This window comes from Pipistrellus hanaki (genome assembly GCF_964339955.1).
Source record: "Pipistrellus hanaki genome assembly, contig: scaffold_39, whole genome shotgun sequence".
In the NCBI taxonomy this organism is placed as follows: Eukaryota; Metazoa; Chordata; class Mammalia; order Chiroptera; family Vespertilionidae; genus Pipistrellus; species Pipistrellus hanaki.
Window position 1 is genome coordinate 368372 of NW_028182294.1, and position 14985 is coordinate 383356.

Sequence of the window (14985 nt, forward strand, 5' to 3'; positions counted from 1 at the left end):
TCCACAGCCGCCCCCGCACCCCTGCGGGAGCTCTGCCGGCCATGCGCCCGCTCCGGCCCTGCCCGCTCGGGCTGCTCCGGCCGCTCCGGCCGCTCCGGCCCCTGCCCGCTCCGGCCGCTCCGGCCCCTGCCCGCTCCGGCCGCTCCGGCCGCTCTGGCCGCTCCGGCCGCTCTGGTGCTGCGGGGAGGGGGGGGCGGAGCGGCTCCCCGGAGCCCCAGCCGGCACCTCGGCGCGCTCAGGCGGGGGCGGGGGCCTGGCTGGCGCTGCCGGGCGGTCGGGGGGAGGGCTCCCTCGCCGGGAACTCGGTGCCACGTTAACACGAAGGGACACCGCTCTGTCCACCGAACACTGAGCCCTCCTCCCCGTTCCCTCTCCCTCAGAAACAGAAGAGAAAAGGAGCGAAGGACGGCCGCCTGCTCTCGGCTCTGGAGGACGAGCGGGTGGGGGGCCGCGGGCTCGGGCGGGGACGGCGGGCAGACCGCGTGCGGGCGGCCGGGGCGTCTGACCCAGGCCGGAGTCCGGCCGTTAAAGCGCGGTTCCCGCTGCTCGGCGCCGGCAGCCAGGGGCAGGGCCGTCTGCGGCCTGTGTGCCCGGCTGGCCGCGGGCCCAGAGCTGGCCAGGCCTGCCCCGGGCGCCGTGGGCTGGGTGAGCAGGCGTGCCCACGGGAGAGGCCCCTCGAAGGCCGCCCTGGCGTCCGGGGAGGGGCGCTCCCGCCCAGGCCCCCGGGGCGTCGGCACGCACCGTGGTTGTTTGGCATGAGGAGTTGTAAGAGTCTGGGATGGCTGCCCTCTGCCCTCCACCCTCCGCCCTCCGCCCTCCGCCCTCCGCTCTCTGCCCTCCGCCCTCCGCCCTCTGCCCTCTGCCCTCTGCCTTTCGCCCTCTGCCCCCGCCCTCTGCCCTCCGCCCTCCGCCCTCCGCCCTCTGCCCTCTGCCCTCTGCCCTCCGCCCTCCGCCCTCTGCCCTCTGCCCTCCGCCCTCCGCCCTCTGCCCTCTGCCCTCCGCCCTCGCCCTCTGCCCTCTGCCCTCCGCCCTCTGCACTCCCCCAGGGAGCACCTGGCCTTCCCATCCCTCCTCCCCTCAAGCTCCAGGCCAGGGGTCAGGACTGGGCGGGCCAGGAAGGTTCCGGATCCCGGGACCAGCTGGGCAGACTCCATTCCAGCCGCACCGTCGTGCTCGGAGGAGCTGAGCACTCTCCCTCTCCACCAGGACCCCCCGGGGTCACAGGACAGACAGACAGACGGACACAGGGACCTCCCACCCCGATGGCCGGCGGGAGGCCCGGGCGCGAGGCCGCCGGCGGGAGCGAAGCCTGAAGGCCAGCACACGGCGCTCCGTCCGGGACCGGAGGGCGGCCTGTCCCCGAGGCCCTCAGATCCGGGCCCCATGCCGGGGGGGGGCCTGTCCCCGAGGCCCTCAGATCCGGGCCCCATGCCGGGGGCGGGGCCTGTCCCCGAGCCCTCAGATCCGGGCCCCATGCCGGGGGGCGGCCTGCCAGGGAGCCAGCCAGAGCCGTGCCAGGCAGGACGGAGCCCGCCCCGCACCGGCCCCGCCCAGAACAGGACCGCAGCTCAGTCGGTCGGGGCTCAGACTGGGGTCCCCACACCCCAAACTCACACCCCAAACTCGCCATCTGTCTGGGCAGCTGTGGATCACACACCCAGACACTGCCCGCCTGTCCCCACCGGGCGCCCAGCTGAGGACCTCGGGGGCCCTGCAGACAGGACCTCGGGGCGCCCCTCCTCTGGAACTGCCCCCCGCCCCCCACTCTGGCCTTCACCCTCCTTGGGGCCTGACGGGAAGCACCAGGGCAGAGGCCCTCTGGCTCCGCTCCCACAGCCAAGACCCCCGTGTCCCCCCCGATGGACCCACCCAGGCTGAGGGCGGTCTGGGGACAAACGGGGGGGGCCGGCTGGACGGGCGCGGGTCCCGGGAGAACCCCTGCGAGGCGGCGTCCGGGGTGAAGGGTCCCCTCCAGCTCCTCACGCCCCCGGACCCGACAAGAACCAGCCGACTCCCGGGGAGAAGCGCACTTTATGGGCCCTGGCGGCGGGGGCCAGGGCTCTCTCTCCGTCCGTTACAAACATTCGGGCCGGCCCGCCCCACGCCCACCCTGCCGTGGGGGCTCCGCTCGGTGAGCACGGGCACGTCTCCGTCCGTTACAAACATCGGCTGGAGGGCCTGCACCCAGACCCGCCCGGCCGCGGGGGCCGGGGCTCTGCTCGGTGAGAACAGGCCCGTCCGTTACAAACATCGGCTGGAGGGCCTGCACCCCCCCCACCCTCACCCTCCCGGCCGCGGGGGCCGGGGCTCCGCTCGGTGAGAACAGGCACGTCTCCGTCCGTTACAAACATCGGGCGGAGGCCTGACCCACGCCCGCCCTGCCGTGGGGGCTCCGCTCGGTGAGAACGTCTCCGTCCCTCGGTGAGAACAGGCACGGATCCGTCCGTTACAAACATCGGGCGGAGGCCTGACCACGCCCGCCCTGCCGTGGGGGCTCCGCTCGGTGAGAACGTCTCCGTCCCTCGGTGAGAACAGGCACGGATCCGTTCGTTACAAACATCGGCTGGAGGGCCCGGGCCGCGGGCGCATGGGGCCGAAGCTGGCCCCTCAGCGGGTCCTGCGTGTCGGGCGTGACCCCGGTTTAACTGGAAACCAGGAGGTGGGTGGTGCTGTGACCGTGGGGAGCATGGCCTCCGTCACTCCTCTGTCCGTCCATCCGTCCGTCTGACCACAGGAGGGCCTGGGGACCGCGGAGCGGGGCGGGGAGAGGTGCAGGGCGACCAGAGCGCTGGGTCCCTGGGGCTGGGGCTGGAAGGCCGGGCGCCCCTTCTGCAGTGTCCCCACTGGATGCAGTTGGTGGGGAAGCAGCCCCACCGGGTGGCCAATGAAGAGACTGCGGGAAGGCCTGGAGGTGGCTGCCTGGGGTTCAGGAACGTGGGGGTCTGGGACCTGGGGGTTCGGGGACCTGGGGTTCTGGGGACCTGGGGGTTCGGGGACCAGGGGTTTCGGGGTTCTGGGGTCCCGGGGGTTCAGGGACCTGGGGTTTTGGGGTTCCGGACCTGGGGTTTCAGGGTTCGGGGACCTGGGGTTTCGGGGTTCTGGGGTCCCGGGGGTTTGGGGACCTGGGGTTTCGGGGTTCGGGGACCTGGTGTTTCGGGGTTCGGGGACCAGGGGTTCTGGGACCAGGGGTTCTGGAACTGGGGGTTCGGAGACCTGCTGTGAGGCAGGGCAGGTTGAAGGACAGCCCCCCAAGAGGCTCCCTCGTGCTCCATTCATCCTCTGCGGGGATCAGGACCGGCTGTCACTCCATCCACGGCCCTTGGGCCCCAGAGCAGGTGGGGTGGGGTGGAGGGTGAGGGGTGAGGGGTGAGGGGTGAGGGGTGAGGGGTGAGGCGTGAGGGGTGAGGGGTAAGGGGTGAGGGGTAAGGGGTGAGGGGTGAGGCGTGAGGGGTGAGAAGTGAGGGGTGAGGGGTGAGGGGTGAGGGGTGAGGGGTGAGGGGTGAGGGGTGAGGCGTGAGGGGTGAGAAGTGAGGGGTGAGGGGTGAGGGGTGAGGGGTGAGGGGTAAGGGGTAAGGGGTGAGAAGTGAGGGGTGAGGGGTGAGGGGTGAGGGTGAGGAGTGAGGGGTGAGAGGTGAGGGGTGAGGGGTGAGGGGTAAGGGTGAGAAGTGAGGGGTGAGGGGTGAGGGGTAAGGGGTGAGAAGTGAGGGGTAAGGGGTGAGGGGTGAGGGGTGAGGACCGTGCGGGGCGTGGGGCCCCTACACGGTGCCCATGGGCAGGGCCAGCCCCCCGGGCCCGGGCGGGGCTCCGTCCCCCAGGGCCCTCTGCAGCACGGCCCGCAGCGGCTGGCGCGTGCCGGGCTGCCGGCCGGCGGAGCAGTAGAGCAGCGGGCGGGCGCCGGCGGGGACGCAGGCCAGCAGGTTGGCCAGCGGCGGGAAGAGGGGCAGCAGGCTGAGCGCGGGCCGCAGGCTCCAGAGGAGGGTGTAGGGCAGCCCGCAGAGCGCCAGCAGCAGCGCCGAGCCCAGCACCGGGCCGTGGAGGCGGGGCCGCGGGCGCGCGGAGCAGGCCGCCCGGAGGAGGAGCGCCAGGCCCGCGCCGCAGGCCGCGCACACCAGCGCCGTCAGCCAGGCCGCGCCGGCCGCGTGCAGCCGCAGGCAGGCCCCGGGGCGGGCGCCGCCCCGCAGCAGCCCGCAGGCGTCCGCGGGCAGCAGCACGGCGGGCGGCGTCAGCGCCCAGAGCAGCCCGCACACCGCGCCCGCCCTGTGCCGCGGCCGGCAGCCCGCGTGGCAGCGGGGGAAGAGCTCGGCCGCGCACAGCTCCAGGCCGAGGGCCGCCAGCAGCCAGAGCCCGGCCGCGAAGGCCACGAAGGTCACGGCGAAGGGCAGCGTGGCCGGCGCGCCCGGCAGGGCCGGCGCCACCGCGAAGGCCACCTGGCAGCCCAGGAACAGGAGGTCGGCGGCCGCCAGGTGCAGCGCGTACACGGCCAGCGGGCCCTTGGGGACGTGCAGGCCCAGGTGCCAGAGCAGCAGCCCGTTGCCCAGCAGCCCGCCGAGGCCCAGCGCCAGGCGCAGGTAGAAGACCACGGTGGTGAAGGTGCGCCACGGCCCGAACATGGCGGCGAGCGACCTGGGGGGAGGAGAGAGCTGTGGCCTCGCGCCCGGGGGGCGGGGGGGGGGGCAGGGTCCCCACATCCACCCTCCGGCGAATCCCCAGCCCTCGGGCCCCACGGCCGCTCTGTGAGAGGAGGACGGACGGGGCAGGCGGCCAGGGCCTCAGAGGTGAAGACGGGCAGGCGGCCCCGGCCGGTGTGGCTCAGTGGATAGAGCGCCGGCCTGCAGGCCGAAGGGTCCCGGGTTCGATTCCGGTCATGGGCACACGCCCGGGTTGCAGGCTCCTCCCCATCCCAGGCCCTGGTCGGGTGCGTGCAGGAGGCAGCCAATCCATGTGTCTCTCTCACGCTGATGTTTCTCTCTGTCTCCCTCTCTCTTCCACTCTCTCTAAATCAGGGGTCTTCAAACTACGGCCCGCGGGCCACATGCAGCCCCCAGGGGAGTCTGATCCTGCCCGCCAGGTTTTTTGGGCAGTGAGCGCAGCCGAGGTGTTACAGTAGGAATTAGTAGTTCATATAGTCCGGCCCTCCAGCTCTCTGAGGGACCGTGGTCTGGCCCCCACTTTAAAAAGTTTGAGGACCCCTGCTCTAAATGATCAAACACATCGTTGGGTGAGGGTTTAAAAAAATGAGACTGGCCAGGTGGGGGGCTCTTACCCCTCCCCTCCTCCCCCTCCCCCTCCCCCTCCCCCTCCTCGCCAGCCGCCCAGCTAGCCGGGCACAGCATGCACCAGGTTTTCAGACCCTGCCCTGTGAGGGCCGCACAGTGAGGGGCCGCACAGTGAGGGGCCGCACAGTGAGGGGCCGCACAGTGAGGGGGGGGCCGCACAGTGAGGGGCCGCACAGTGAGGGGGGCCTGCAGAGGCTGATGAGGGGGCCGCACAGTGAGGGGCCGCACAGTGAGGGGCCGCACAGTGAGGGGCCGCACAGTGAGGGGGGCCGCACAGTGAGGGGGCCGCACAGTGAGGGGGCCGCACAGTGAGGGGCCGCACAGTGAGGGGCCGCACAGTGAGGGGCCGCACAGTGAGGGGCCGCACAGTGAGGGGGGCCTGCAGAGGCTGATGAGGGGGCCGCACAGTGAGGGGGGCCTGCAGAGGCTGGGTGGGGGGCAGGTCCTGCAGGTGCGGGCGCCATGGGGACCACACGAGTGGCACCTTCTCCCTCCTCCTCCGTGAGCTCGGGGCCTGGGGACCGGCCTCAGCCCGGCCTCGGGGAGAAGCTGGCCGGTGTCTGCGCCGGCCGGTCCCAGCCGAGGACGTCCGCCAGGGGGAGTGGGCACGGCCATTGCTGGCCCCCCGGACCCACCGTCCTGCGCTTGGCCCGGAGGGTCCGCTGAGGGGCCGTCAGGACCGCGGAGTGAGGTGAGGGGGTGGGGGAGAGGGCCATCGGGGGACAGACAGAGACAGAGAGACCCAGGGAGCCAGGGAACCAGAGACCGAGGGGGAGGGAGAGGCACAGAGACAGAGAGACCGAGGGGGAGGGGGAGGCACAGAGACAGAGAGACAGAGAGACAGAGGGGGAGGGGGAGGCACAGAGGGGGCCCACGGCACCCCTGGGCACCGAGCGCCTTGTCCCCTCCCCACTCACGGGGTCCCACCTCCCTGGGGCCCTGGGACCTCCTTCGGCTGAGCCCCTGCCTCCAGCACACCCCACGTCTCCTCGCCCTCCTCCCCACGCTGGCCCCCTCGGCCTTACCCCGAGATCAGCCCACAGGGGTCCGCTCTTGGGGGTGCAGGGAGCCAGCTTGGCCTCGGGTGTTGTGGGGTGACTGCTGACCCTCCCCCCCGGACCTGTTTCCCAGCGTGCACCGAGGGAGCCCACCAGCCTCCGGGCTGTCCCGGAGCGTGTGTGTGTGTGTGTGTGTGTGTGTGAGAGTGTGTGTGAGTGTGTGTGAGTGTGTGTGTGTGTGTGAGAGTGTGTGTGAGAGTGTGTGTGAGTGTGTGTGAGCGTGTGTGAGTGTGTGTGAGTGTGTGTGTGTGACTGTGTGAGTGTGTGTGTGCGCTGGGACAGAGGTGGGGTGAGTGAGGGGGTGGGGCCATGGGGTGGTCCAGGTGGTCCCCAGAGCTCTCAGGAGGGTGCCCCTGCCCCCACACCCCGCAGGACCCGGGGCCCTGGCTTTAGAAACTGCCCACAGCCTGGCCCGGGGGTCAGGGCTGAGCGTGGACCCACGAGCCAGGTGAGGTCAGATTCGGCTGTGGGCACAGGCCGGCTGTGGGCTCGGTCCCAGTGGGGGGTGTGCAGGAGGCAGCGGGTCCATGACTCTCATCGCTGATGTTCCTCTCCCTCTCCCTGCCTCTCCCACATCAAAAGGAAAATACGTTTTTAAAAACTGCCCGTGAGTCGGCTTCCACCCCCGCTCTCTCCCCGTCCCGCCATGTCCCTCCCCAGGCCGGTCCTCGGGGTCTCAGCCCGGCGGGGGAGCAGGGGAGCAGGGGAGCGGGGTGAGGGGTGAGGGGTGAGGGGGGGGGGGACCGGGGGGACAGGGGAGAGGGGAGGGGATGAGCGGGGGAGGCGGGGGAGCGGGGGAGCAGGCTCCTCACCTGGGGGCAGGGCAGGCGGGCGGGGCGCTGAGCTGCTCCCCTGCTCCGGGGCTTCAGAGCAGCCGGCCGCCGTCGCTGCCTTTATCCCCGGGCCCCCGTGGGCCGGCCGGCTGGCCGCGGGCCGGGCCAGTTCCCTGGAAGTGGGCGGAGGGCCTCCCGTCCCGGTGAGCTCAGAGGAGCTGCGTGGGCGGCCTCCCTTCCTCCCCCGCCCGCCGGCCCGGCTCCGCACACGAGGCCTCCCCGGCCACGGGCCACGGGCCATGGGCCACGGGGGGCACCCCTGCCGGCGGCCCCGGGGGGGCCCTGCTGCGGCCCTGCGGCGGGTGTGGGTGCGTGTGAGCCGGGCTGCGGGCCCGGCCTGGCCCTGCCTGCCGTGAGGCCGCAGCATGCCCGGACCCGGGGCCTGTTCCCCTCCTCGGCCTGACCCATGCCGGGCCCGGGCACCTGGCTCAGGACTGGATCCCGCGTGGGCCCTGGCCGGTGCCGCCGTGGCTGGTCTGAGGGGCCGCCCGCCCGCCCGCCCGCCCCTTTGCCGCCCACCGGCCCCTGCCTCGCCCGGGTCCAAGCCCACGGGTCCTCTGGGGTTAGAACGCTTCTCCCGTTTTGTCTCAGAGCTCCGGCCCTGGGTCCCCGACGGGGGTCCCCGCCCAGGCTGCGGGGCTGTGTTCTGTGGCTCCCGGGACCGAGCTCATCGCGAGCACTCAGGTCCTGAGGGGGGTCTGTCCTCACGTCACGGGCGGCTTGTCTGTCACACGGTCCCGGGCCCACTCAGCGTGCTGGGCGCCCCCTGCCTCCAGGTGCCCGCCTGCCCGGCCCTGCCGCCCTCGCTCTGTCCCCCTCGCTCTGTCCCTGCCCGGCCCGGCCGCCCTCGCTCTGTCCCCCTGCCCGGCCCGGCCGCCCTCGCTCTGTCCCTGCCCGGCCCGGCCGCCCTCGCTCTGTCCCCCTCGCTCTGTCCCTGCCCGGCCCGGCCGCCCTCGCTCTGTCCCCCCTGCCCGGCCCGGCCGCCCTCGCTCTGTCCCTGCCCGGCCCGGCTGCCCTCGCTCTGTCCCTGCCCAGCTGCCCCCTTGCTCTGTCCCTGCCCGGCCCGGCCGCCCTCGCTCTGTCCCTGCCCGGCCCGGCCGCCCTCGCTCTGTCCCTGCCCGGCCTGGCTGCCCTCGCTCTGTCCCCCTCGCTCTGTCCCTGCCCGGCCCGGCCGCCCTCGCTCTGTCCCCCCTGCCCGGCCCGGCCGCCCCCTCAGGCACATGGTGCTCCCAGAGAAGTGTCATGTGTGTGTGTGTGTGTCCACCCCCCACCCCGTGTCGGCAATGAGGGCAGCACACCGTGTGGCGTGGCTCCCGGGCTATGCGGCCTGAGGCGTGTCCCTGTCCAGGCCCGGCTGCGTGGCTGGGAGGGAGGGTCTTTGCGGGAGGAGGTGAGGGCTCTGGGACGAGGTCACCTGCGGCCCCAGGGGCCCCCGGACCAAGGACGAGGGACCTCGAGGGAGAAGGGAGCGGAGGCGCACAGGAGAGGCAGAGGCTCTCGCCATGCGGGAGGGCTCGCTGGAGACGGCCTGCGTGTTCCCATCGCCGTCGGGAGGCAGAGCACCCACCCCGGACGACTGTCCCCGAGACAGGGTGGTACTCACAGTTCTGAGGACCAGCCACGGACCCGCCACGGGACCCGCCACAGACCAGCCACGGGACCAGCCACGGACCTGCCACTGACCGCCACGGGACCAGCCACGGACTGCCGCAGGGGAGCCGCTGGGCTGGGCGGAGCAGAGGGAGCCGGGCCTGGGTTCGGGAAGGACGGAGGCAGGCGGGAGCAGGCGCGGGGCTGAGGGGCTGAGGGGCCGCCTGTCCCGGTGCTGGGACCTACTGGGCGCTGCGGCCGAGGTCGTGGCCCTGAGCACAAGGAGGAACCGGGGTGGCTGTGCCCGGTGGGTCGGCGTTGGAAGACCTTGCCCTGCGGTGGTTTTTATTTCTAGGAACTGGTTTGCCTCAGCGCCCCACGCCGACCTCAGCATGGGAGGGGGGGGGGGCAGAGAGACAGGCTGTGGGCACAGCAGGTGCCATGGGCTGCGGGGCGAGGGCGCCGGCCTGAGGCTGGGCCCCCGCAGCCCCCTGCCCCCCTCCCGCTCCCAGGCTGGTCTGCTCGGCCCTCCCCCGGGGCTGCCTGCTGCCTCCTGCCACCAGCAGGGCAGAGGGGCCTGGCCTGGGGTCTCTGCCTCTCCAAGCCTCAGTTCCCACGTGTGAGGTCTACGTGACGCCACGCATGTCATGTGCTGGATCCGTGCCCAGCACAGGGGAAGCCCGGGCCTGTGCTGTGAGGAGTTTAAAGAATGAGGTGAGCCGAAACCTGTTTGGCTCAGTGGTAGAGCATGGGCCTGCGGACTGAAGGGTCCCAGGTTCGATTCCGGTCAAGGGCATGTACGTTGGTTGCGGGCACATCCCCGGTAGGGGGTGTGCAAGAGGCAGCTGGTCGATGTTTCTCTCTCATCGACGTTTCTAGCTCTCTATCCCTCTCTCCTCCTCTCTGAAAAAATCAATAAAATATATTAAAAAAAAAAAAAAAAAGAATGAGGTGAGGCCCTGGGCAGTGTGGCTCAGTAGATAGAGCATCGGCCTGTGGACTGAAGGGCACGTATCTCGGCTGCAGGCTCCTCCCCGAACCGAGCCTTGGTCCTCCCAGGCCCCTCCCCGCCCCCGCCTGGGTCATGAAAAAAAGATAACACTACCCGGCCAATGTGGCTCAGGGGTTGAGCATCGACCTATGAAGCAGGAGGTCAGGGTTCGAGTCCTGGTCAGGGCACAGGCCCGGGATGCGGGCTAGATCCCCAGTGTGGGGCGTGCGGGTGGTAGCCGATGGAAGATTCTCATCATGGATGTTTCTGTCTCTCCTCCCCCCCGCTCTCTGCAGTCACTAAAACAATGTGTCAGCACATGGAATATAAAGAGCACTCGGAGGTCATGTGTTAGGCTGAATGTTTTTGCTGTGTTCTTCCAGCTTCTTAGATAACTGAATAGCTGCGCTGAGCGTGGCCTCGCCCGGTGAAAACACATCCAAGCTTGTAGCGGGGGGGGGGGGGGGGGGGGGGGGGGCCCTCCCAGGCCCTGGGCCACAGGCCTCTGTCCTGAGACGCACGGCTGTCCAGGCCGCGTTCCTGCGGGTCCCCGGGGGGGCCCTCCCTTCCCGGGAAGCCTGGCTGAGGCCTGATCCTCGGACCCGGTCCCGGCCCAGCCCGGCGCCCCGGGCCAGGGGGGGCGGGGGAGGCTCGGCCTCGGGCCATGCGGCTCCTGGGACCTGAGAGCCCCCCCCCCCCCGCCCTGACCAGGAGCCGGTGAGGCCCCCGAAGGGGCTGTCCCCCGGGGGTCCCTCGTGCCTCTGGGGGCAGCACAGGGGCTGCGGGCTCGGGGGTCAGTGAGGCCCAGGCTGTCCTTGCCTGGTTCCCGGGCCCAGGCCCCGCCCAGCGTGGGGACAGCCCTCCGGGTCCCGGGGCCTGAGGTCTGGGGGCCCCAGGAGGGTGCTGAGCAGGCCGACCTGGGCAGACAGAACGCCGGCCCCATCGGAGCAGGGGGGGTGGGCTCCGTTCCTGTGGGGACCCCAGGACTCTGCGTTTCTGGGGCTCCTCAGGGAAGCCGCTGCAGGGGCTGGTGGGAGACGTGGGGACACCCCCACCCCTGACATGAGGGTGCACCCCCTGGGAAGGGTGAGCTTGTGCAGGTCCCGGCCGGGTCTGCCCACAAGGCGAGGGGCGCGGGCGCAGACGGGGCGCGGGCGCAGACGGGGCCCTGCTCGGCCAGCTCCGGGTCTGAGCGGCTCAGGGACCTCGGACCCGAGGGTTTGCTGGGGGCCGGCGGGCGGGGACGGGGCTGAGGGTTTGCTGGGGGCCGGCGGGCGGGATGCGGCTCCTGCCGGCTCGCCGGCCCCGGGGGAGGTGGCATCCGCCCGAGAGCGGAATTGAGCCACTTCCCCCTCTGGGTCTGTTTCCCCAAACTGAGTGATCGCGGTCGGCCATCTGTCCTGGGGGGGGGGGCGCCCCTGCAGGGCAGCGGCCGGGGCTCCGGTCCCTGCACCCCAACCTGCCCAACGCTGGGTGCAGGCCAGCCCTGAGGGGCAGGGACAGCATGGCGGGGCCTCTGACCCCCGACCCCTCACCCCTCGCCGGCTCTGAGGGCCGGCCCCCGCATGGGGGACCGGGGACCGAATGCCTGCGCCCCGTCGGGCAGGCCGGAGTCCAGTCACCTGCTGGGCGTGAGGTCCGGGGGGCACGCGGGGCTCGGGCCCGACACGCTGGTTCGCAGGCCCTCGCTGGGCACCGTGCCCCCTGCTCCCCGGCCCGGCCGTGCCCTCCGCTCTCCGTCCCGGCCGTGCCCTCCGCTCCCCGGCCGTGCCCCCTGCTCCCCGGCCCGGCCGTGCCCTCCGCTCTCCGTCCCGGCCCTGCCCTCCGCTCCCCGGCCGTGCCCCCTGCTCCCCGGCCCGGCCGTGCCCTCCGCTCTCCGTCCTGGCCGTGCCCTCCGCTCCCCAGCCCGGCTGTGACCAGCGGGTGACGGGCACCGTCCCCGAAGGCCACGCTCTGGGGGGAGAGCTGCCGTGTTCCTCCCGGTTCTGAGCTCAGCAGCCGGGGCGCCAGCCTGGCCGCACCCGCAGGTCCCCGAGGGCCTCCTGGACCCTGTCCCGCCGGTCCTGCCCCGCGCGGCTCCCAGTCCTGCCCCGGCTCCCAGTCCTACAGGGACATGAGGTGTGGGGTGGGCTCTGCCTCCAGCCCTGGCAGCCTCCTCCCACCCCGATTGGGAGCCACGTGGGCCCGGGGGAGGCAGCCACGTGGGCGGGGGGGAGGCGGCCACGTGGGCCCGGGGGAGGCCACGTGAGGCCCGAGGGGCGGAGGCCACGTGGGCCCGGGGGAGGCCACGTGAGGCCCGAGGGGCGGAGGCCACGTGGGTCGGGGGAGGCGGCCACGTGGGACCGAGGGGCGGAGGCCACGTGGGACCGAGGGGCGGAGGCCACGTGGGCCCAGGGGCGGAGGCCACGTGGGCCCAGGGGCGGAGGCCAGGTGGGTCGGGGGGAGGCGGCCACGTGGGCCGGGGGGAGGCAGCCACGTGGGCCCGGGGGGCGGAGGCCAGGTGTCCTCGCAGGCAGGTGAGGGCGGCTGCGCCCAGTGCCCTCTGCGGCTAAAGGCTTTGCCGGGGCCGGTGGTGGGTGCCCCGAGCGGTGGGTGCCCCGAGCGGTGGGTGCCCCGGGCGGTGGGTGCCCTGGGCGGTGGGTGCCAGGGCAGGTGGGTGTGAGCTGAGCAGAATGGGGGTGTGGGCTGCAGCCTGGGGTGCAGGTAGGCGCGCCAGGCTGGGGCGGGTGGGGCCGAGGGGGGGCGTGAAGCGAGACGGGGCAGAACGGGGGCTGACCCTCGGAACCGCTCCCACCTGGACGAGGCTGGTCTGGCCATGAGCCCCACGCTGGCCTCCTGACCCCTCACCCATGACCCGGCCGGGTCTGGGGCAGACCCAGGCGGTGTCTGGCGGCGTCTGGCGGCCTTGGTCACTCGGTCACTCAGGCGCGTCTGCGCGGTTTCCTGCTGATAAGAGTGGGGGTTCCTGGGCTGGGCTCCCTAAGCGGCTGTAAGAGGCAGGAGCAGCTCGGGGCTGCCCGCGGCCCTGCACACGCGTGGGCCTGGGCCTGAGCCCCGACCAGGCGCTGGGGTCCGAGACTGACCCCCCCCCGCCAGGCCGGGCCGGTGGATGTTAGCGGGGGGGGGGGGGGGGAGCCAGCAGCGCCTGCAGCGGGGCCTGTGCCAGGTGGTTTGAGCTCCTCTCTCTCTCTTAACGTATTTTATTGCTTTCAGGGAGGGAGGGAGAGGGAGAGAGAGAGAGAGAGAGAGAGAGAGAGAGGCATCAGTGAGGAGGGAGAATCCCTGACCGGCTGCTTCCTGCAGCGCCACTGCGGGACGGAGCCTGCAGCCGGGCAGGTGCCCTGCCGGACTCGAACCGGGACCTCCCGGCTCCTGGGCGGACACTCGGCCCGGAGCCCCGAGCCGGGCGCTGGCCCAGGGTCTGGGGGTCGGACGTTTCCCACGAGCAGCTGGGGGAGGTCCGGGCGCCCCGTTAGCTGCCGCGTGGCCCCGGCCCAGCCAGGCCAGGAGCCACACTGCCGCCGAGAGCAGAGAGCCGGGCCCAGTCCCACGGCTCACACCAGCCTCTTCTCACGGCCCACAAACGCCGGGACGCCCGGGCCTCGGCCTCCCGAGCAGCGGTCCCGACGGCAGGTGCTCCAGGACCGTGTCCAGGCAGCCCCGTCGTGGCCATCGGGTCCTCACACCGGTCCTCACTGGTCACTCACGGTGCTGGCCTGGCCCCGGGTGCCGATCACACGGTGATGGCGTGGCCCCGGGTACCAATCACACAGTGCTGGCGTGGCCCCGGGTGCCGATCACACGGTGCTGGCGTGGCCCCGGGTGCCAATCACACGGTGATGGCGTGGCCCCGGGTACCGATCACACGGTGCTGGCGTGGCCCCGGGTGCCAATCACACGGTGATGGCGTGGCCCCAGGTACCAATCACACAGTGCTGGCCTGGCCCTGGTACCGATCACACGTTAATGGCGTGGCCCCGGGTACCGATCACACGGTGATGGCGTGCCCCCGGGTGCCGGTCACACGGTGCTGGCGTGGCCCCAGGTACCGGTCACATGTTAATGGCGTGGCCCCAGGTACCGATCACATGGTGCTGGCATGGCCCTGGGTACCAATCACATGTTAATGGCGTGACACCAGGTATCAATCACATGTTAATGGCATGGTCCCAGGTACTGATCACACGGTGCTGGCCTGGCCCTGGTACCGATCACACGTTAATGGCGCGGCCCCGGGTACCGATCACACGGTGATGGCGTGGCCCCAGGTGCCGATCACACGTTAATGGCGTGGCCCCGGGTACCGATCACACGGTGCTGGCGTGGCCCGGGTACCGGTCCCCGTGATGCCAGCAACGCCGGTCCCGCTGGGGTTCTTCCCACAGCTCCCAGGGTGACACCGGAGGAGCAGGCGCCACAATTGCCGGCAGAGCCGAGGGCCCACGGGCTGGAGTGACCACGCCTTCTCGGTCCCACGCAGCCAGTCCCCCCCCCAGGTCCCACAGCAGGACACGCGGTCCCTCCCGGCGGCCGGCGGCTGCCGTGCGTGCGGGCTGCCCTCCTCCCCCGGGCTGTCACTGGCCCGGGCGGCAGGTGTCACGTGTGGAAGGAAACGGGGCCCCCGCTTCCCCTTCTGTGGCCGCGGACCGTGCGAGGGGAGCCGGCCGGCCGGCCAGAGCGCCGTGCAGCCGGAGGCGGCTTCCGGGGAAGTGAGTCACCGGCCCGGTGCTGGGAGCCGAGGGAGCCGGCGGTCTGCAGAGGCCGGAACCCCACCCTCCCCTCCGCGGGGACCCACGGCGGCCGGCACCGGCCACAGGGAGGCCTATGGGTGCCCGGGGGCCCGGCTGCTTCCTTCCAAAGAGAGAAGAGCCGTTCTCTCCTGATTTACTTGTTTTTGGTTAATCCTCACCTGAGGATGTTTTTTCCCCGATGACCTTTAGAGAGCGCGGGAGGGCGGGGAGAGACAGACACACACTGATTGGTTGCCTCCTGCGTCCACTGACCGGGCCAGGGATTGAGCTGCAACCGAGGTACGTGCCCCTGACTGCCCTTGACCGCCCCTGACAGCCCTTGACCGCCCCTGACCGCCCTTGACCACCCCTGACTGCCCCTGACCGCCCTTGACCGCCCCTGACTGCCCTTGACCGCCCCTGACCGCCCTTGACTGCCTTTGACCGGGAAGCAAACCCGGGCCCTTCAGTCCGCAGGCAGACGTTCTAACCACTGAACAACACTGG

General features: G+C 72.0%; 1 protein-coding gene across 1 annotated transcript; it reads right to left on the reverse strand.

Annotated features, from left to right (window-relative positions):
• Positions 1-3755: 3755 nt before the first annotated feature.
• MRGPRG (MAS related GPR family member G) lies at positions 3756-4610 on the reverse strand (the record flags this gene model as incomplete). The annotated part of the gene is made up of 1 exon (XM_084907113.1): positions 3756-4610. The coding sequence occupies one exon, from the start codon at positions 4608-4610 to the stop codon at positions 3756-3758; it is 855 nt and encodes a 284-aa protein (XP_084763239.1).
• Between the last annotated feature and the right edge of the window lie 10375 nt (positions 4611-14985).